Source organism: Oncorhynchus nerka, linkage group LG24 (genome assembly GCF_034236695.1).
Source record: "Oncorhynchus nerka isolate Pitt River linkage group LG24, Oner_Uvic_2.0, whole genome shotgun sequence".
NCBI lineage: Eukaryota > Metazoa > Chordata > Actinopteri > Salmoniformes > Salmonidae > Oncorhynchus > Oncorhynchus nerka.
The window spans coordinates 19,803,511-19,825,907 of record NC_088419.1 but is presented as its reverse complement, the minus strand read 5'-3'; the positions used below and the strand labels follow the sequence as shown (position 1 = coordinate 19,825,907).

The following is a 22,397-nucleotide window of genomic DNA, read 5'->3' as shown; positions in this document are numbered from 1 at the left end:
CCTTGGGATCCTGGCTCGCACAATTTTAAAAGGAAATGAGAATTTTCAACTGTCCATCACAGTTCCATTTCCCAAGGTTCATTCATCTGGCTGCTATCACTTCCACACTGAATGTTCATGCAATACCCCCTTGGCATGTTACCTTGTAACATACACCTTAATGATAATATTGTACTTTTATTCTTATTTACAATGACAGCCTACACCGGCCTAGTTAAATAAAGGTAAAAAAATATATACATATTGTGTTCTACTAAAGTTAGTCTGCTATTTTCTCAGTCCAACAGCAGATGGCAGTAAACAGTCAATGACACCTCCCTGCCGAAGGAGGCCGTCATTGTTCTTGTTGATTGCTAAAGTTGAAGGGTCGCAGACACTTTTGCCATGTTCGTGTACTAGTTGGAACTCAGACATTTCCGACTAGTTATAAGTGTTTGTAATATAGTTATACACCTGCCGGAAGTGCAATATTTCCGAGAGTCCTTGTTCCAACTAGGATTGAACGCGGCAACTGTACAGGCAAAATGACAACATTACGAGCTTTCACATGCGATGATTTGTTCAAATTCAACAACATGTGAGTTAATTTCGATATTTTTTTATAATAATGTTGAATAGGTTACCCATCTAGCTACACCGTCATTATGTTTTAATGAACAATAGCAATTGCTTGTTGGCTAGTTGCAAGTATAGCTAGCTAGCCAGAAGTTAATTATCATACAGTGCGATGCATAGTTTGAGACTATCTGCTAACGTTAGCTAGTTTACACTAGTCAACTCTTGATTATAAGATACATTATTTTGTATATTTCATGGACCATAATAGCTCACTAGCTAGCTACGCAAGCTTTCCAAGATTAGCTGGCTAACTAGAGCCAGCTAGCTAACAGTTAGATCGATAACGTTGGGCGTAACGACATTTGATTAAACTGTGAAGTCTGCTGCACCTCATCGGGGCATTGCATTGAATGCACGAAACATCTCAGTATTTGTTTGTCTCTTCACAGCAACCTGGATCCATTGACAGAGACTGTATCCTTTCAGTACAAATTGTTCCCCAGCATTGTAATAACATACCACCGTCATGCACAGACACCACAGATCCTCCTGATAACAAGACAAAGGCTAAGACAAGCTTTCCTTAACTTTCTTTCACAGTACGGAATCCCATTTTACCTACAGTACCTGGCCCACTGGCCAGAGTACTTCATTGTTGCAGAGGCCCCTGGTGGTGAATTGATGGGTTACAGTGAGTAGGCCTACATGTCATACACACCTAGCAATATGATGATTGCTTTAGATAAAATGCAATAGCAAACATAATTGCAATAGCAAAGGCATACACTCTGTGTAGCTTCCATCAAAATGACACTTCTGACTATCCTCAGTCATGGGGAAGGCAGAGGGATCAGTGGCGCGAGAAGAGTGGCATGGCCACGTCACAGCTCTCTCTGTGGCCCCAGAGTTCAGACGACTGGGACTGGCAGCCAAGCTTATGGAGATGCTGGAGGAGATCTCAGAAAGGTGGGGCTGACTTCTAATGCTTCAGGTTACTAAGATCAGGGTTGTGTTCATTTGGCAATTTATTTATTTTTTAACTGAAACGGAGGTAGTACTTCAGCGTTTCCCAAACTCTGTCTTGGGGCCCCGACTCAGTGCACTTTTGGGGTTTTGCACTAGTACTACACAGCTGATTCCACTAATCAAAGCTTGATGATGAGTTTGTCATTTGAATCAGCTGTGTCGTACCAGAGCAAAAAAACAAAATGTGCACCCCTTGGGGTCCCCAGGACGGAGTTGGGGAAACACTGGACTACCTGGTCCAATAAGAAACCCTTTGAGTTCTTGTACCCTACTGAACAATAACCATGTTAGAGTAGAGCTGGGCAATATGGACAAAAATCCATATTGTGCTAAATTGCCTGAATCGATGTGATGACGATAAATAGAACGATAGTTTTATAACACTAATGTGCACCGCTTTTTTAAATATTAACCTTTAAACTACTACTAATAATTTGATGGTTGTAGCCATCAATTGTCCCATTAACAATCGCCCATATTAATTAGCAAACGTATTTAATTTAAAGCTTCACATTTCTCTAGTATAGACTACTTCTCGTAATGAACGATATCAACAAAATGCCTGCGATAAGTGATCGGTGTTGATCATTTTCAGTTTGTCGTATCAGCAAAGATCTACTTCTTTGCCTCACTGTTGTTTAGGAAGGGTGGGTTCTTTGTTGATCTGTTTGTGCGAGTCTCCAATCAAGTGGCGGTGAACATGTACAAACAGCTAGGCTACAGCGTTTACAGAACCGTGATAGAGTACTATTCTGCTAGCAATGGAGAACCGGATGAAGACGCCTATGGTAATATGAACCCCTTCAAATCAATGTAAACATTACTGTAACTCAGACAATCATTATGTGGATATGTACTCACTCTTTGTCCTTTTTTGCAGATATGAGGAAAGCCTTGTCAAGAGACACCGAGAGGAAGTCCATCATTCCTATACCACATCCTGTCAGACCAGAAGATATAGAATAACAGTAGACGGTGGCTCTGACACTTTTGAAAACAAATACATTTATATTTCTCGGTTATCTCTAGTTACCACAGCCACAAAGTCAAAATTGGCTATGGTAAAAATTAATGACAACATACATTTGCTTTTTGGTCTTAATTTGAGGTTATGGTTAGGCAGGGTTAAGAAATGGTAAACATCAGTAGGGTTTACGATATTTCCACACAGTCTACATTAGAAAATTAAGTGAGAAAAGTGTTATTAGGACTTGTTTTATTTTTAGGGTGTGATGTGTGAAAGCTTAGAGAATATCATTGTACATAATATTGGCAGATCTAATAAGTTATCCTTTGTGAAACTATGATTTTTGATGACAATGAGTCAGTCACTGTTTGATGTGAAATTTGAAATGCAATATAGAATTGAAAGGACTTTAATCCAAATTCAATAAATGATTACTTACCCGGGTAATGATACTGTATCTGCTGCTTTGTTACAACAGTCAGTTCTATGGTTGAAATAAATAAAAAGTTGGATCAGTGTTTTTTTTATTTACACTGTCATTGCACCACAGTAAATGAATAAAACAAAGACATGGAAAAATAATCACTTTCTTTTTAAGCAATAGAAATTACCCGGTGAGGTCCCCAACTCATCTGTAATGAGTAAAAAAAAAAAAAAATTCTCCAGACAAGCTAATCTTTCACTGAGTCCTTATTGCTCTTCCTTGGCTGTTTCTCACCACCATCATTGTCACTACTACTGCTGCTGCTGCTGCTTCCACTACTGCTTTCATCAGAATCATCTCTGTCATCGTATGTGCTCTCCTTGAGGACTTTTTCAGGCACAGGCTCACTGACTATAGGCTTTTCTGATGATGGTGATGCTAAATCTTCTGTCATTTCTTTGTCTATTCCTCTCTCCCCTCTTCCATTTTCTTCTCCCTCCATTTCTTTGCCCCTAACTTCCTCCACTTTACCCCTATCCACTTCTCCATTGTTTTCTTCCTCATCCTCTTCATCGTCTTCTTCATCATCTTCTTCTTGTTGCTGCCTCTTCCACATCTTGGCCATGGCGAGCAGCTTGAGGTTGGGCTGGTTCGCTGCATCCTCAGGGAAGATGTAGTCGTAGTACTCCTCCCACCCTGCATCTGACTGATGGATCAAAATGAAAAGTCAATTAGTGATCAGCCGAACCACAACACATAAACAAGGGTAATGAATTGATGTTGGATTGGTATAAGAGAAACACTACTTACCCCGTCCTCTGCCGTGAGCTTTCTCCTCTTCTTCACCTTCTCCGGCAGCAGTTTCTTCACCCTTTCCCTGGTTGTGTCTGAGCCAAACTCCTGCTCAAACTCCTTCCAAGACTCCAGCAGCATCAGACGCTCCTCCTTCTCCTCACAGCTCCTCAGGCCCTTGTTGGCCTCCTCAAAGATCCCCCTACACCTCTGCAGCCGGTCAGAGGTATCTATGGACAGCTCATACTGGGCATAGCTGATCCAGACCTGCAGGTAACACATTTGACAAAATGATCAAATATTGTTTGATGAGTTACTGCGCCACAGTGAGTATTAGGCAGGTGAGTAATGTAGTATGGGACCGTTGGTAGCAAGACAGTCACTAAGGTTAAAGGGACAGCTCTCACCTTGACGTGCTGTGTGCGCTGCAACAGTCTCTTGTAGAGACCTCTGGTGTTGTCATACTCTTCCTGCTCGATTTCAAAGTCGATGTAGGACTTCCACAACACCTAAGATTTTAAAACAAAACATTTGAAAGTAAAATACTGTTCAGTGGTATTTCAATTAGTTTTCACTACAATACTTTTCACGTGAAGGGTGTCTTCAGACATGCTGAAAGTGGAAAGCCAATACCGTGCGTAAATAAATGCCCAGGGTGAACGTTTTTGAGCCTGACCTCTGGCATGTCCAGTCGTGGCTGTCCGATGGCCAGCTCGAAGATGGCCCGGGCTCTCTCTGTGTCTCCCAGGATGGTCTCCAGCTCAGAGAACTTGATCCAGGTGGTGCAGTTCTCGGAGGCAAACTCCAGGTACTTCTCATAAAGCTTCCTACATCGGTCAAACTCTCTGAGCTGCAGCTCCAGTTCAATGTAGCCCTTAAACAGCTTGTTCTTTGGACATTTACCAATGGCTGTGCCCTGGGGAGAGGGACAAGGCCAAATGACAGAACATTTCAAGTTTGAAGTATCACAATGAAAAACATAAATCATCAACAGTAGGAACCTTACCAAGCCTTGTCTAGCAGCTTGGAGGTTCTTCTGGCGGATTTCAAACTGTCCGTAGAGTAGCCACATCTTGGCAAACGTGAACTATGAGGAAAGAAACAAAGTAATAAGTTTGATGATTTGTTGATGAATGTTTTTTGTTGCATATCAAATGTTTTATTAAACCCCATTTCAGAAACAGAGGTGCCATTGATTGTAAACATTGAAAACTACCGATACCTTTTTGTGAGGGATGAGATCCAGACATGCCAGGTACACCTGCCTTGTTCTCTCTGGGTCCTGCCAATCAACACAATAAGCACTGAAATCCACAGGCTATGCACAATGTCACACTTAGCAATGTGAGAATCACAGCCAATAGGGATGTGCATCTTTCCCTTTCAAGAGGATTCGATACGTATCTAGATACAGGAATGATACGTTTTAGTTTGATTAGAGAACTAATTGATGTGATTCGGTTGGATGCACTATCATTTGTTGCATAAACACATTCATTTACCATTCTAAATTCATATCTGCTGCTGATGAAGCTCATGAGCTGGGCATATCTGAGCTGACTTCTCTGTGTGTGTAAATGATGTATGTCCACAGTCTATACTAGTATGTAGGCACCTGATCTGAGCCATAAGGGAGACTAGGCATTGACCACCCCACTACCACTATCAGATTAGGGCCATAAAAGAGACTAGACATCTACCACCTATCAGATTGGGGCCATAAAAGAGACTAGACATCTACCACCTATCAGATTGGGTTCATAAAAGAGACTAGACATCTACCACCTATCAGATTGGGTTCATAAAAGAGACTAGACATCTACCACCTATCAGATTGGGTTCATTACAGAGACTAGACATCTACCACCTATCAGATTGGGTTTATAAAAGAGACTAGACATTACCACCTATCAGATTGGGTTCATTACAGAGACTAGACATCTACCACCTATCAGATTGGGTTCATTACAGAGACTAGACATCTACCACCTATCAGATTGGGGTCATAAAAGAGACTAGACATCTACCACTATCAGATTAGGGTCATAAAAGAGACTAGACATCTACCACTATCAGATTAGGGGGGGACAATGTAGCTTGTGTTTTTTGTCCCCCCACTTTGGTTCTGAAATCACCATCACCCACTAATTAACTTGTCATTTTTACAGATTAAGTGTTTGAGCTATTACTGTATCAACATTTACCGTTTACAAATTAGCTATGACATAGCCACTGAAGGAGAGGATGCACCAGTTGTCACAAAAGAGGAGGTTCACTATAGATACAAAAGCACCCTTTCAAATGAGTGGATTTGGCTATTTCAGCCGCATCCATTGCTGACAGGTGTATAAAATCGAGCACAAAGCTAAGCAATCTCCGCAGACAAACATTGGCAGTAGAATGGCCTTACTGAAGAGCTTAGTGACTTTCAACGTGGCACCATCATAGTGGTAGGCCACACAAGCTCACAGAATGGGACCGTCGATTGCTGAAGAGCGTAAAAATTGCCTGTCCAGCCAAGCGTTGGCTGGAGTGGTGTAAAGCTCGCTGCCATTGGACTCTGGAGCAGTGGAAACACGTTACACGTTCTCTGGAGTGATGAATCACGCTTCACCATCTGGCAGTTTGACGGACAAATCTGGGTTTGGCGGATGATAGGAAGGGAAATCTTAACGCTGCAGCACACAATGACATTCTAGACGATTCTGTGCTTCCAACTTTGTGGCAATAGTTTGGAGAAGGCCCTTTCCTTTTTCAGCATGACAATGCCCCCGTACACAAAGAGTGGTCCATACAAATATGGTATGTCGAGATCAGACTCTGACCTCAACCCTATCAAATACCTTCGGGAAGAATTGGAATGCCGACTGTGAGCCAGGCCTAATCGCCCAACATCAGTGCCCGACCTCACTAATACTCTTGTCGTTGAATGTAAGCAAATCCCAGCAGCAATGTTCCAACATCTAGTGGAAAGCCTTCCCAGAAAAGTGGAGGCTGTTATAGCAGCAATGGGGGACCTCTCCATATTAATGCCCATGATCTTGGAATGAGATGTTCGATGAGCAGGTGTCCACATACTTTTAGTCATGTGTATTTTTGGAAGGTAGAAAGAAAGTAATATGAGAGAAAAAAATGTTAATGAATCAGTGATTCGTAACTTTTAGATTGATTTTCTGACCGATGCATGCTACATTTGGATCGGTTTGAGGTTCGCGGACCGATGCATACTGGTGAATCGTTACATCCCTAATAGCCATTATTTAAACACAGAGGATGCAATGTAGGCCTACCTTGACCTCCAGTTCTTCATATAGAGCGTAGTTTATCCACAGGTAAATGTATCTTCTCCAGTGCCTCTTCTCCTGTATAGGAGGGATATTGGCGATGGCTCTCTCATAGACCTCCCTGGCAGTGTCAGGATCCGCGTCACTCTCCACCAGGCGTAGGTAATCAAACCATGCGTCATAATTGTGTGGGCTTGCCTATACAGGAAGAAAAACCCAATCCAATAACAAGCCATTAGTGGATAGAATATTGTTTTAATGGATTATTTTGGGATGAAATCTTTGCGAATCTTCATAGGTTTAATTTACCTTGACTTCCTCTTCATACTGAAATCTCCTCTTGCTGACGATGACGTCCTCGATTCCCCTCCGGTCTCCAAACTTCTTCTCAAACACAGTGTAGAACTTGAAAAGCTCCTGAGCCTGCTGCTTGGGAATTCTGTCCAGGGCGTATTTGTAGATGACTCGAACTCTCTCAAACTAAGACACAAGGGGGAGAAAAGTTGTGTTGTTCTGTTGACCACAGTTGGAGAACACTATAAACGTGTGGGAATAAAACTGACATGGTTAAAAGTGTCAGATTTACAAACCTCTTTCTGTTTCTCTTCAAATCTGGCGAAGGCCACAAAGAGGTTCTCATCAACATGCTCCTCGCCAAAGAACTCCACTGATCTTTCAAACACCTTCCTTCCATGGGCGATGTAGCCATGCTTCTCTTCAAAACGGGCGTACTTAATCCAATTCTTCACATCAGGGTGGACAATCACAAGTGCACTGGAGTTAAGGAGCTTTAAAAAAAAATTAAAAAAATTTAAAGAGAGAGATGCACTCTACAGGCATGAAGGTAATACCACTACCAAAGGCAATGCATCATTACAAATGTTAGATGAATCTGTTAGAATAAAACACCTGTTAATGAATAATGCATATCTACAGTCAGCAACCACAACTCATTTGCTAATACATTGTAGTAAGTCATTGCTTTAAGCACTTCCCATCAAAAGGATATATCTCTCATAGATGGAGCGGGCCTTGTCGACTTCCTTGTAGCGCAGCTCAAAGTTGATGTAGGAGTGCCAGGCTTGTTCCTCTGGTTCCCACTCTGTCCAGCGCTCAAACACCTGTCTGCAGCCAGCGATGTTGCCCAGCATCTCTTCCATGTAACTGTATTTGTACCTGAAAGGGGGAAAGCAGCAAAAGAACAGATGAGCGACAAAATCGTGCTTTTTTTTAATACCTCAACTTTTTTAACCAGATATGCTCAGTTTAGGAGAGGTAAAGTTGTTAAGTACCAGAACTGGTTGACACGGGGCAAGATGGTGATGGCTCTGTCCCAGATGTTGCGGGCGTGGTTCACCTGCCGGTTCTTCATCTCCATCTCGGCATACTTCAGCCACAGAGCTATATTTCGGTGGTCTACATCCAGAGCACGCTCGTAAATAGAGCGAGCCCTGTGGGGGGGGGCGTGTATATATAAAAAGAAAAGCTCAGATAACATGTATCCCAGTCAAACTCCATATACAACAATTATCCCTGTCAAAATCCATCTACATTCACATTAGACCACATATATGTATGAATCACAAGAATCAGCTTCACAGAGACATTGACAAGCATTAACTTACCTCTGGACTTCTTTCAGGCTCTCCTCCCATTGAGCGTATTTTATCCAGTTGCTGATAACAGTACGGTTCTTTCTGATGTTGTCTTCAAATCCCTAAGAGAAGGAGTCAAGTCCAGTTTGTATCTGATTAGATCAATATATTTACTACTGTGCACTACACAAGATTTGCAGACAACTGAGAATACCAACAGTAAGACTGAAGTCTGAAGTATAGTTCATGTGTCACTTGGGGTCTTACCTTCCTCTTCTTCAACTTGTAATCGTTCAACTCCTCTTCATCAGTGATCTTTTGCTTGGGTGGCGGTGGCAGAAGCTCGAGCTCCCTCTCCTTTGCCTCCCTGAGCAACTGCTCAGCTGTGATTTGTACCTCTGCAGGAGCTTTGTTTTTCACCTTCACAGCACAAATTAAGACGTTATTTTGGAATTGGATGAAACTAGTTGATTGAAGACAATACTAGTTGGCTACATAGGTAGTACATGTTCCAAATGTAAACAGTTCGTTTAGTTAGCTGGCATAAACTTTAAATAATTAGCTAGCTAGCCCTTCCTCGCACACAGTTGGGTCAGATTTCTCGATAGAGTAATCTACATTAGTTAAATAAATACAAAATAGCAGTTCTTACATAGCATGCTACCTTTTCGTTCGTTTAATGTAGCTAGAAGTAATCTACATTCTTACCAAAACAAAGCACTTTGTTATGGTTAGCTAGCTAACGCTACCTGGCTAGGCCATATTATAAGTTCCCTAGCTAACGTTAGCTGTTTTTAAACTTTTCGCTACCTTCGCTACTTTCGGTATCCTCTGTTTCCCTGCCGCAGTAGATGCCATTTTACTGGATTGTATGGTAGAGTCAATTAGAATAAACTATTACAACAGAATCGATCCGTTTATAATATTTTCACAGCGCGCCTGTGGACTCCGCCATGACACTTTCAAACGTGCGCGCGTTGAACGTAACATGTGAACTGTGACTCTTCACCCCAAGACGTCACCGAGCGTTATGTTTCTATGGTAACATACCCCCCCCCCATTAGCTGGAGCTAGTACTAGTTTTACTTTATTTCTAACTTTAGGTTGAATGCAGGAGAACAAACTGTTATTGACACGGTATGTTTCGATAATGAGCTAGCTAAGCATGAAATAGAAACCCTGATTTGAATCCTTTTTGCAAATTCGGAAAATATATATCAGAACTGGAAAAGTTCTTGCATCCACCAGGTGAGTTAGCATGATAGGCTAATTTGACAAGAAGAATGCTACCGGAGTGGATTCCAATGTGTAACGTTAAATACTTGATGTGATACCCCCTAGCTAGTAATTTCATCATTACAATAATGCATTTGTTGTGTTTTGGTCAAATTTGTATTGGAAAGCCATTTACGTTTATTCGCTTCTCATTTGCTTTTCTCTTCCAAAATCAGAGAAAGATGAGGACCATAACTTCCTCGGGTGGAAAAGTTGAGACTGTGACTGTGAGGAGAACAGAGTCATCGGATGCACATGCGATCAATAGCCTGATCAGTCCTGCCACAGTAGCAGTATTTGGAAGAGTAAATGTCATTCATCTACTGTGAGTATGCATAGCCTTAATCATGTCTGTCAAATGCATGAAATAGATATTCACACTCAAGGTGGAAGAATATTTTTTGTTACATGTCAGAATGCATGAACATGCAAGCGTCAATCCATTTTAGATGGACCACAATAATTTATCCTGGCTTCACTGTCTGTATGTTGGTATCCTCAGAGAGAAGGCCAATCTGGCAGTGACCCTGAGCAATGCGAAGAATGAGGTCTTGGCCCATGCTGCCTTCTCTGATCACCCCATTGGAGACATTGTGGATCAAGCTTGTTGGGAACCATTCCTGCATGACAATTACAGTGCTGAAAAATACACGGTTTGTATCAACTAGAGAGACTTGTTCTTGTTTCCTTTCCTCTTCTCTGGGTTTAACCATATTTTCTCGTCACAACAGCCTCTGAACACACTTTTCCTGCACCTCTTCGTGGCACAGCCGATCTTCTCCATTGGGAGTGCCAAAGAGATTGTAAGGTAGGAAGCACAGGAGGCTGGTGAGGGTAGGATGGCTCACAATAATGTCTGGAATGGAGTGAATGGAATGGTATCAAACATGGAAACCATGTGTTTGATGCCATTCAATTTATTCCATTCCAACCATTACTATGAGCCCGTCCTCCCAAATTAAGGTACCACCAGCCACCCTTGGTAGAGAGATTATCAATGTTTTCTTTGTATGCAATCAGCAAAAAGCGAGTGAGTGTCAAAGTGAGCAGCACTAACAAGTTATGGCATGGCATTGCTCATAATCATGTAACAACCCCTTTCATAACGTAGGCTCAAAAATATAACATGTTCAACTTTTCCATAATATAATAAGACCAGGTTTGAATCCTGTTTGTGGCAACTAGTGATACAGCAGTCTGCCATTCCTATACCACATATGCTTTTCCGATTTGATTCCACAGCCATTCCATAAAATTTCAGCATGAGAAATTAGATTCTCATGATGTGATATGGCATGCACTGTAGGTTCTTGACAGGGTGATGGATTGTGCAATAAGAAAAGTAAACATCTTCTTGCAGAACTGTGTTCAATGCTATCACAGAGCTGCAATACATCTGCTTGGTCACCCCAACTAGTCGATGTTTAGGTAAGTGTGTAGTCCTTTTTTATAGAATATGTATTACAACATGTGTAATCATATTAGTTAACTTTCTTCATTATGTATTCAAAAATATATGATTGTGAAGTATTCACAGTATGCCCACTCCCACTGTGTGTTTTCAGAGCGTGCACTGGAAAAGATCTTTGAGCCCATGAAGAGTCTGAAGGATCCAGGGCCCCAGTGTTCAGCATTTGTGTGCCACAGACACAGCTATTGCCCAAGGCTGCATGTCCGCCGAGCCAGGTCCTCATAGTCATTTTAACACACCTGCGTTCTGTACCATAGCACTTTTGCTTTATACTCTCAAATTTGATTTTGCAGTTCACTGTATGATAAATTACTTTTTGGAATTAAGGAATTCATTGTTTAATTCCAACCTGGTCTCAGAGCATATCATATTATTCTGTACGTAAATCCGAAGAAACGCGAGTTAGTATATGTTAGGTTTTGTATTGTATGTATTAATTTGTGGATGTCCATCACCCATTTCATAAATATGTTAGAAATTACAATTCCTATTATTAGTTACGAATTTGCAAAATGTACAATATGTTACGAATTTTCTAAATGTATGATATGTTACGAATTCTAGCCAGGCGTCTAGGTGGCTAACGTTAGCTAGCGGGTTAAGGTTAGGGTTAAGTATAGAGGATAGGTTAAAGGGTTAGGGTTAGCAGAAGGGTTAGCTAACAGGGTTAAGGTTAGGGGTCGCCAGGCTGCTCATCATTACACACAACTGTCGCCATCATTATGCACACCAGCGCTTCATCGGACTCACCTGGACTCCATCACGTCATTGATTGCCTCCCTATATCTGTCACTTCCTGAGTTTCATTGTCTGCATTGATGTAGTTTTGTTTCTCTTGTCCAGATGCTGTTTTTTTTTTGTTTAATGTTTATTTATTATTAAATCTTCACCTGTACTTGCTTCCCGTCTCCCACCGTCTGTAGTTACGGAAGCGATACAAGGGCCAGGGTTAGCTAAAAGGGTTAAGGGAAGGGTTAGCCAACATTCTAAGTAATTAAAAGGTAGTAAGTAGTTCAAAAGTTGCTAATTAGCTCTAATGCAAAAGTTGTCAATGATGAGATTCGAACAACCTTTGGGGGCGTAATACGCCCACCCATCCACCCCGACCAACCACCCTACTTTCGTTTTTGCTTTAAGTAACCATCTTTCTTATGTAACCATACCAAATGTAACATATCATACTAATTTCAGAATCCCGGATTTACATTTACCATGTTTACCATTTACATTTACCATGTCTAGTCTATGAGACCAGGCTGTTATTTCAATACGTTCACATGTATTTCTATTCTAATTTTAGTGAGGGATGATCCTTGGGTTGCTCATGGCTTTCATCAAGTGATTGACGCTTCTGTTACAGGGTGGAGGATCATGATGACCTCACACACATCTTTGCGGAGCAGACAAAGGCCCTCACAGGATCCTATGGGACTTACTTTCTGGCTGAACTCATTGAGGCTCAGGACGACGAAAATCATGCAGCTGTTTGTGAGGTCAGCTATGTTTACAGTTCTATTTCTTTGTTGTCATGAGAATATATTTATTTCTCCTTAATGCATTCCAACTTCAGCCAAAACCACGGGAAAGGAAAAAACGTTAGCCCTTCTGATTATTAAGCTTTGGATCAAGTCAGCCATTTTGTTCTTTCTGATGTTATCTGTCTCTTTGTTTTATCATTGGCATCAGTAATCTCTGATCCACTGTCAGAGAGTTCAGTCCATTTAAAATGTAATAGCAGCAGTGCAGATGCTTTTTCCTGGTTCACAGAAATCCTGCTAGGGTGAATTCCCCCAGGACTTAGAATATGACAGATCTTTGCTCCCCTCCCTGCAACTCAAGCTGACACGTGTTCATGGCAGCATATGGTAGATGAGAGTTGACACTGCCAAGACAGGCTCTCACTGAACATATTGTGTCCAGACATCTGTAGCATATTTTATTTTCTTTGCCTGTATGTGTTCTCCATTCAGAGAACAAACAGCACAACACTTCCCAAGAGGGTTGTACTATTCGGCACTCTATTTTAACAGCATTGCCAATTATTTACTTATTGTGTACTTTTTTTAAGTTATAGCCTAGAACGAAATACTGTAATTGGTCAAGTTTGATAGTATGCACATGTATATTACTAGTGTTGATACACTTGATTTAATTACAAATGGCTTTACAGTAAAATTACTGTGTCTGTCTGTGTTCTGTCTTCACAGAATGAGGGAACTGCTGTGGGTTTCATCAGTGTGAGTGGTGACATCAACTTGAAGCTGCTCAATGAATGCTTTGAGCTTGGGCCCTTCAACGGTCTGTATAAGCCCAGTCCAGAGGACCTGACTAAGACTGCCCCTGAGCCAGAGGGAGAGGGGACTTTAGGGGACACCAACACCATCAGCCCACAGGGTAGCACTGGAGAGGTGGAGTATGAGATGAATCTGACCCAGAAGGACCCATGTCCAAAATCCAAAATCAACGATACTGTAAGGCTATAACAGATATGCAATTGTTAGGCAAAATGTGACATATTGGTTTGATTAAATGAATTGCAAGGTATCATCACAGGACGTGGACCAGACAAAGGATTTTGATCAAGGTGGCATTACAGAAATACCCAGTGAAGTATCAGAGGTAAACCAATTATGAATTCCTTATGGTATTTCCTTCATGTCCACCTAGCTATGGGCTCTCATTCATCTCCTATTGATATATTAACACTGTATTGATGTCATTGCAGCCAGGGGACAGCCAGGCTTGTGCGGCAAAGCCTCAGGGTTCAGAAGTGACTCTGAAACCAAGAGTCTCAGTAACACCCAATGCATTCTGTATTCAATTATTTGTCATCTACAAGAATTTTGAAATGAGGTAAGTTCAGGAGAAAGTCACAAGCATAACGTTGCTGTCTGATGAAAACCTTGTAACTCAATATTTGCCAATATTTGTATGTATTTATTGAAAGCAATAAGTCCCCTCAATGTACTCTGAACATTTCATTACTCTAGGACTAATAAAAGGTATTCAAAATACCTTCTGAAGTTTCATAATTGTTGGTTCATTAATGGGAAAATATGTTTAAAAAAGAAAAAAATCTTTTTAAGAAAAACAGCGACAATAATTTGATTACTAAGTCATTCATTGATTAAGTAATTACCTAGTAATTATACTAGCATTGTTTGGATGAGTTTAACTAACCCATTTGAAAAAACAATTCTGTTTTGGATAAATAAAGAGGAAATACATTCCCATTAATTGAAGGTGATCAAATGTAGTTTTGCTTTCTCCAATTTCACCACTTCATGAATCTGTGGAAACAACCTTTCACTAGTCATGGCAGCCCTCCAGTATGTATCTGTCTTTAGCTGTGTGATTGTTAGCTGGCTCCCGCTGCGTCTCTCTCTCTATCGCCTTACTGCCCAGCTGTCCTGGAATATGGAAGCCAGTTACTCCCCACCGAGAATGAGCATGTAATTAATGAGTATGGTGCATAAAGTGACAGCAACTTGAAGGAGAGAAGTACTGAGATGATTGCGGATTGCTTGGCCAGTTGTTCCACTGCTGTGATTTCCATGTTGGCTCTGATTAGAGCCTTGGCAGAGACACAGTTTCACTTGACTTCCCTCATTCATCTCCTCCTACAGATCAGTGGACTTCCTGCCCAATATATTTAAACTTTTCCCTGTAAGTACCCACTAACAAATCTTATTACTTAACCATTTTTGACTGACATACTCATTGATTTCCACATTGTGAAGACTCTTTGAAACTGAGGTTACTGCATGTGATAAGCATGAAGCCAATCTCCTTGTTTCTTCCACAGGACCGTGATTTCTGCATCATCTCTGTGCCCAAGCTGGCCCCTGAGTTCCCCCTCCTCCAGAGCTTCCTCAGGGTAGTACCACACCACACCAGCAGCCTGCCCCAGGAGCTCTACATCTTCCACCGCTCTGGCCTGCTCAAGTGGGTATTAGTATAGTCCCCAACAGAACATTTCAGTAGTTTTAGCCATTGACATACATCTAAGGGTTTAGCATGAATGCATCTCCTTATTTAATTTACAACGATTAAATTGAGATGGATGTTATTGGAGATTTGAAGAGAGACATGTTTTTGGGGCGAGAAATCCCTGGATGTGTATATACAATGGAAGTTGCTTGTGTAATGTCCATCATGGTCTTGTTGTCTCATCAGGACATTTGTGGTGAGTCTGGCAGTGTCTGCAGACAGGCCTGCAGTCTGTGACATGGTGAAGAGACTCAGCCTGCATGAGAGCCTGCTGGAGGACCTGGACATGTTCTACCAGGCCCATAGAGACAAGGTCAGTCACATACACACACAGGACATACTACTGCCAATAGGACAAGGAATAGTACACCCACTAGTTCCATTTATCTTGTTCTTATATAGCTAGTCTCAAGTTTATCAATCAATTACACAAAAACCGAACCAGATTTATTCAAATTATTATGTTGGAAGACTTGGAGTATCTCTGATTGATTGATGGTTTTTGCAAGGAGCAGTCAAGCATAACTATGACAGAGCTCCAACACAGATAATTACTTTGGATATGAAAATGGATTCCTCAAGTGTAATATCTCATCTCTTTCTCTGTGTCTGTCTTCCAGGATGGAACACCCTTGCAGGCATTTGTAGCCCAAGTTCAGAACCAACTAGTCGGGATTGTAATTATCAGAAATGAGGAGGTAGTTTTCTCGTTTACAGACTTCAATGGTATTTTGCTTTCATAGATTCAGTACTACTTAATCTCTCTCTCTCTCTCTCTCTCTCTGTCTCTCTCTCTCTCAGGATATAGATTACATCCGAGCCAACTACAACATTGAGAACTTCATCTACTTCAGCCACCACCGCTATGAGGAGCACGGCCAGCTGTGTCACTTTGCCCTCAACCCCATCTTCCAGCACTACGCCAAACACTTCCTAAAGGAGGTCCTGCGGCTGGCCCACAAATCCTGCCTCTACTACCCAATCTACCCCTCCTACCACAACCAGAAGGTGAGAGAAACAGCCTGTAAATCTCATATTGACTTCTCACCTTGCCCATTCCACTGTGTGTGTCTGTGCATGTGTTCGTGCGTGCGTGCACATTGTGTTCAGTACCAGATATTCATAAGTGCAGTGTTCTTCAGTCCTTGCCCAGCCACTCTTCACCAACTCTCTCTGGGGTTGGAGAAGCAGGTGCTGATATAGGACTACCAGGTCCACCTCTCTGGACTTTTAGAAAACATTTCCTCACTGTGTAGAGGCCTTCTCCTTGTCCTCATCCTCCTCCTTCCCCTCTGCTAATTAACTTCTACAAACATGCACCAGATGGTGAGGTGTAAATAGAATAATGGAATTATGGAAAATCTAATGGGAGAGGGAATCATCATTTGGGCAGTGGATGCTGGGGCATAGGGTTGGCCAGCCATGACCGAGGCAGTGGAAGTTATATTCAGTAGAAGTGGTTTCTATTCAGATGGTCGTGTAAATTGTATAAAACAACCTCTTTATCAGAGCTAGTTATGTCTGCATCCCAAGTGGCATCCCCTACAGAGCTCTTATGGGCCTTGGTCAAAAGTAGTGCCCTATTTAGGGAATATATTGAACCTGTTAGTCACCCCTTCCTTTGCCTCCATCAATGGTATAGCTGATAGGCATCACCTCCCCTGACCCTGCCCCTTTTCTGCTCCCCTCAGAACTCATGTGCCCATTACCTGACCTCTGTTCTTAACTGCATGGTTCCGGTGCGCCCGCGACGCCAGATTGTCTACCCTCTGGAGGAGCTGGGCATCAACGCGCCATCCAAGCAGATCACTAAGGACCAGGTGGGCACAGCAGTAGCTGATGAACAGGCTGGTTGGTGGTTTAACATGCCTGGGAATGCAGTTGGGCAAGTACCCACTGTCTCCAGGTTAACAGAATGAGAGGCAGAGGGATGATATGAGAAAGGAGACAAATATATTTTGTGTGTAATTTACATGCCCACAAGGGGGTGCTGCTTTAAAGTGAACACATTCCCCTCTTAGCATGGAGTGTAGATAATATAGATATTTGTTTCAAACAGTAAAATATTGTGATGGATACAATTGGAAAGTCATTTTATGTTAAAGGTAATTATTCCATCAGGGGTACGGCACTCCATGTACAAATAGCATTGCAGTCTTGAACATTGCTTTTAATTAGTTGTAAAGCTTTTTCAGTGGTATTGTATATGCACAACTTTTCTTTATTAGTCTTTCCACACCCAACTCCTCAGGCTATTTTTAAAGTGCTTGTATTAGTGTAGATGAGGGCAGCAGATGGTTGCTCTGACAGATGGTTAGGAATGTTTGCCTCTGCTGTTTAACAGGTAAAGGAGCACAGACCACTTACCACACAGTCAGTCATAAGCCACTGTCTGCCGCACCTGGTCTGTGTCTCAATAGTTGTAACTAGCTTCGTATCCTTGTGTCCTCTTCCTCCATGATCACTGATGTGGGTGATGGGAGACAAGGAAAGGAGACAAGGAAAGGAAGGCATTTCAGACTTAATCAGACACTCATTTTGGATATGCAGCAAATGTAATATTATACTAAATCAGAACTTTATTAGGTAATACTTTCACCATATGAGTGTCACTAATCACAGCATATATTCTTAAAGATGCACTATGCAGAAATCGCTCCACTATTTCCTGGTTGCTAAAATTTTATAGGCTAATTTCAGTTTATGTGATAAAACAAGCAAGTATAGTGTAGAGAATCATTGTACCATCTAAACGTTGTGAAATATCTTTTCCATAACAAAAATAAAGCTGATGTACAAAATGAAAGTAAAATATGTTAAACAAAATTTAAGAACAGAAAACATAGAAATAGTGCTCATAGAACAGATCTACCGCTTCTTAGACTAGCTTTCAATGAGAATGACAGATCTATAATTGACATGTCTATGTGAATTTGGTCGGGTCACCCAAAATGTTACATATTACAGCTTTAATATTTTATTTATAAAATTAATAGATCAATACAGCTATAGCACACAGCAATATAGCAACATGTTCCTATATGTGTCACGTGTACCGCGTGGCACTCCCCTCTCCCTCAGTGTATTAACAGATACACCTGCATTCGCCCGTTCCAGGCCATCCAATTTAAAACCTCCATTTAGTAACACGGCAACCATCATATCCAGGCTGCCATGTAGATAAAAGGATAGCAGGGCGATGCCTCACAGCTTTGTCTCTTAGTGTCCAAAATAGCACCCTATTCCCTATATAGTGCATTACTTTTGACCAGATCCCATTTGGTGCCATTTGTGACACAGCCTCAGCCTTGTAATCTAAGCCTGGTGTCCAGCACAGATGTATTAATCAGATTTAAAGCACCTGTTCCCTCTCTGTCAATAACAGATCGTATTACCCAGTGCCATGGTCACAGCACCCGGCCATTATGTTAGAGAAAAGGTTAGGCACCATTTCCACAAGGATAGGGAATAAAGACAGCTGCACTTGCCCACACTAGCCTATACCTACCTGCACAAGACAGAGCATGAATCAGACCTGCATCGTGTTGTTTGGTTAGCTGGAGTATTTCAGGTGATTATTATTTAGGGGGTTCGTTACAAAGCAGAAAAAAATATGTAATTCACTGAACGGAGAATGTTCTTGCACTTTAATTACATAGGTTTGGTTACATTTGGTCATTTTCACATGAAGTCAGAGTTTGAACTTATATGTGTTCTTTTAAGAACAGAGCAGGCACTACTGAGAATAGCTTAAATATTACTTGAAGATTAATTCCAACCGCAGGTTTCCCCTTCCTTTGGGGTGTGCTGCCATTTTCCATCCAACAGGGAACCAATGTAACTAATTATGAGTGCTCTAGGACCAATTAGCGCACTAAAATCACAGTTTGATTATTGGTGAGGAGATTCTGTGGATAACACAATGTTCTCTGTGTTCATTCTGAGTCTATACCTCGCATTGAATGCTCTGACATTTGGACATTAATTTTCAATAGGGCCAGTACTCATAATAAAATAGTTAGTATTTAAGTAGGAGCATTGGCACTTATTACGTTTCACTCAGCGTTTCCAGTGGAACATCAAACTTTAAGACATTTCCATATTTTTTTGTATAAACTCTGCTAAAATAATATTACAATTTTTTTTTCTGAAAACTGGTACTCTCTTTCCTGTAGTTAAGTGCTCTGATAAATGCCAGTCTCTGGGTTTTAGGCCATTGTCATTCAAATAAACCCAAATGGGAAAATGTTGTGCACATTAATACACTTTTTAGGAATGCAATAATTATGTTTGTCATCTACAGTACCAGTCAAATGTTTGGACACACCTACTCATTCAAAGGTTTTTCTTTAGTTTTACTATTTTCTACATTGCAGAATAAAGTGAAGACATCAAAACTATGAAATAACACCTGGAATCATGTGCATTTCACTGTAAGGTTGTATTCGGCACACTTGACAAATAAACTTTGATTTGATTTGAATCATGTAGTAACCAAAAAAGTGTTAAATAAATCCAAATATATTTTATGTTTTAGATTCTTCAAAGTAGCCACCCATTGCCTTGAGGACAGCTTTTCATACTCTTGGCATTCTCTCAATCAGCTTCACCTGGAGTTCCCACATATGCTGAGCACTTGTTGGCTGCTTTTCCTTCGCTCTGCGGTCCAACTCATCCCAAACCATCTCAATTGGGTTGAGGTCGGGTGATTGTGGAGGCCAGGTTATCTGATGCAGCACTCCATGACTTACACAGCCTGGAGGTGTGTTGGGTCATTGTCCTGTTGAAAAACAAATGATAGTCCCACAGCCCAAACCAGATGGGATGGCGTATCGCTGCAGAATGCTGTGGTAGCCATGCTGGTTAAGTGTGCCTTGAATTCTATAATAAATCACAGACAGTATCAGCAGCAAAGCACCCCCACACCATCACACCTCCTCCATGCTTCACGGTGGGAACCAAACATGCGGAGATCATCCATTCACCTACTCTGCGTCTCACAAAGACATGACAGTTTGAACCAAAAATCTCAAATTTGGACTCATCAGACCAAAGGACAGATTTCCACCAGTCTAATGTCCATTGCTCATGTTTCTTGGCCCAAGAAACACGGGTGGTTTCTTTGCAGCAATTCGACCATGAAGGCCTGATTCACACAGTCTCCTCTGATTAGTTGATGTTGAGATGTGTCTGTTACTTGAACTCAGTGAAGCATATATTTGGGCTGCAATTTCTGAGGCTCGTAACTCTAATGAACTTATCCTCTGCAGCAGAGGTAACTCTGGGTCTTCCTTTCCTGTGGCGGTCCTCATGAGAACCAGTTTCATCAAAGCACTTGATGGTTTTTGCGACTGCAATTTTAGAAACTTTCAAATTTCTTCAAATTTTCCGCAATGACTGACCTTCATGTCTTAAAGTAATGATGGACTGTTGTTTCTCGTTGCTTATTTAAACTGTTCTTACCATAATTGGTATTTTTCCAAATAGGACTATTTTCTGCATACCCACCCCTACCTTGTCACAGCACAACTGATTGACTCAAATGCATTAAGAAGGAAAGAAATTCCACAAATTAACTTTTAACAAAGCAGACCTGTTAATTGAAATGCATTCCAGGTGACTACCTCATGAAGCTGGTTCAGAGAATGCCAAGAGTGTGCAAAGCTGTCATCAAGGCAAAGTATAAAATAAATTTGTAAATATAAAATCTTAAATATAAAATATATTTCTTTAACACTTTTTTGGTTACTACATGTGTTATTTCATAGTTATGATGTATTCACTATTATTCTACAATGTAGAAAATAAAGAAAAACCTTTGAATGAGTAGGTGTGTCCAAAATGTTTGACTGGTACTGCGAGGACAGACACTGGGAGACGAGAAGCAAGTACAGGGAGTGTACATTTAATGAATAACGGACAAGAAACAAAACACGGACAGTGTCTGGATGGGAAACAAAATTACATTAATGCTGATCTGGGGAACAAACTGAGGAACAGACAGATATAGAGGGAGCAATCAACAAAGTGAAGGAGTCCAGGTGAGTCCAATGAAGCGCTGATGCGCGTAATGCTGGTGACAGGTGTGCATAATGATGGGCAGCCTGGTCCCCTTGAGAGCCAGAGAGGGGGAGCGGGAGCAGGCGTGACAGGTACTGTATATTGGTTAGATTGCTGGAGAACTCTTCTGAAGTAATCAAATGGATGAATCTGTGACTTTTACACACGCTGTCTCTCTTCTCCTCAGGTCTCGTATGCTCTCAACCACATCAACCGAAAGCTAACCATGGAACCAAAAGTCACCATCAATGCCAGGATCGTGGTAGTGGGGGCATCAGACACTGGCTTAGCATTTCTGGAGGTGCTTGCTTTCTGGTATTGAGAAATTGTATACATGGCATTCATAAATTGCATTTAGAATTGTGTGTATTAGAGGAAGCTCAATGACATCCTCCTCTAGATGATTGTAATTAGTGGGAGAGACTGGTAGGTATTAGAGCAGCAGTGTGTGCAGCTTTAGCAGCAGTGATTAGTAGTAATATGAGTATACCCACCCAGAGCAATGTGTGAATGCACAACCATCCCTTCTCCCACCAATTCATGGTTACCTTCAAACAAACACCAATACCACACCTTTTGTTATTACAGTATGTTTTGCATAGGTTAAGAAAGCTTATTTATGACTATCTACACATGCGGTGTGTAGATTCTTGCTTATCAAAGTCTTGATGTTTAGTTGATTTGATGAATGAGTCATTATAGCTGTAGGCTTGGATGAAAGCCTGCAAACACGACAACCCTCCTTGACCACGAGTAAAAACACTTGTCTAAAGTGTATGTCAACAGCATTCACTTTCAGAATGACTTTTCTCCTGAATTTGTCTTTTATTCCAGGCATCCAATATCTGGAAATGTTGCCAGACTTTTGGTTGGCTAGAAAAAGGAGGCACTGCTTGTATTCTTTCCGTCTTTGAGATTAACTGTTCCTCCAAACAATATGGCGTCTAGGTTCTGC

The 22,397-nt window shown here is 41.3% G+C and overlaps 3 protein-coding genes across 3 annotated transcripts in view; 2 read left to right on the top strand and 1 right to left on the bottom strand.

Moving 5' to 3' along the window:
• Positions 1–376: 376 nt before the first annotated feature.
• On the top strand, positions 377–3,063 carry naa20 (N-alpha-acetyltransferase 20, NatB catalytic subunit). The gene is made up of 6 exons (XM_029631077.2): positions 377–577; positions 1,008–1,032; positions 1,159–1,249; positions 1,389–1,524; positions 2,227–2,372; positions 2,465–3,063. Exons 1-6 carry the CDS (start codon positions 525–527, stop codon positions 2,548–2,550), a joined length of 537 nt encoding a protein of 178 aa, XP_029486937.1. The 5' UTR covers positions 377–524; the 3' UTR covers positions 2,551–3,063.
• On the bottom strand, positions 3,059–9,633 carry crnkl1 (crooked neck pre-mRNA splicing factor 1). Its single transcript, XM_029631076.2, has 14 exons — positions 9,457–9,633; positions 8,914–9,066; positions 8,677–8,768; positions 8,344–8,502; positions 8,061–8,227; positions 7,642–7,820; positions 7,361–7,531; positions 7,058–7,249; positions 4,990–5,049; positions 4,774–4,854; positions 4,444–4,683; positions 4,175–4,276; positions 3,786–4,034; positions 3,059–3,681 (listed from the first exon to the last, which is right to left on the bottom strand). Exons 1-14 carry the CDS (start codon positions 9,502–9,504, stop codon positions 3,223–3,225), a joined length of 2,352 nt encoding a protein of 783 aa, XP_029486936.2. The 5' UTR covers positions 9,505–9,633; the 3' UTR covers positions 3,059–3,222.
• Positions 9,634–9,691: 58 nt separating this feature from the next.
• The window catches only part of cfap61 (cilia and flagella associated protein 61), a 30,361-nt gene continuing 17,655 nt past the window's right edge, over positions 9,692–22,397 (top strand). Inside the window, exons 1-17 of the mRNA XM_029631075.2 lie at positions 9,692–9,894; positions 10,098–10,246; positions 10,424–10,574; positions 10,653–10,729; positions 11,282–11,349; positions 11,487–11,607; positions 12,753–12,885; positions 13,600–13,800; positions 13,934–14,011; positions 14,118–14,245; positions 15,019–15,058; positions 15,198–15,337; positions 15,569–15,695; positions 16,003–16,080; positions 16,184–16,390; positions 17,074–17,202; positions 21,630–21,757. Of these exons, the coding sequence (XP_029486935.2) occupies positions 10,104–10,246; positions 10,424–10,574; positions 10,653–10,729; positions 11,282–11,349; positions 11,487–11,607; positions 12,753–12,885; positions 13,600–13,800; positions 13,934–14,011; positions 14,118–14,245; positions 15,019–15,058; positions 15,198–15,337; positions 15,569–15,695; positions 16,003–16,080; positions 16,184–16,390; positions 17,074–17,202; positions 21,630–21,757 (1,949 nt within the window). The 5' untranslated portion in view covers positions 9,692–9,894; positions 10,098–10,103. The remainder of the gene's footprint in view (positions 9,895–10,097; positions 10,247–10,423; positions 10,575–10,652; positions 10,730–11,281; positions 11,350–11,486; positions 11,608–12,752; positions 12,886–13,599; positions 13,801–13,933; positions 14,012–14,117; positions 14,246–15,018; positions 15,059–15,197; positions 15,338–15,568; positions 15,696–16,002; positions 16,081–16,183; positions 16,391–17,073; positions 17,203–21,629; positions 21,758–22,397) is intronic.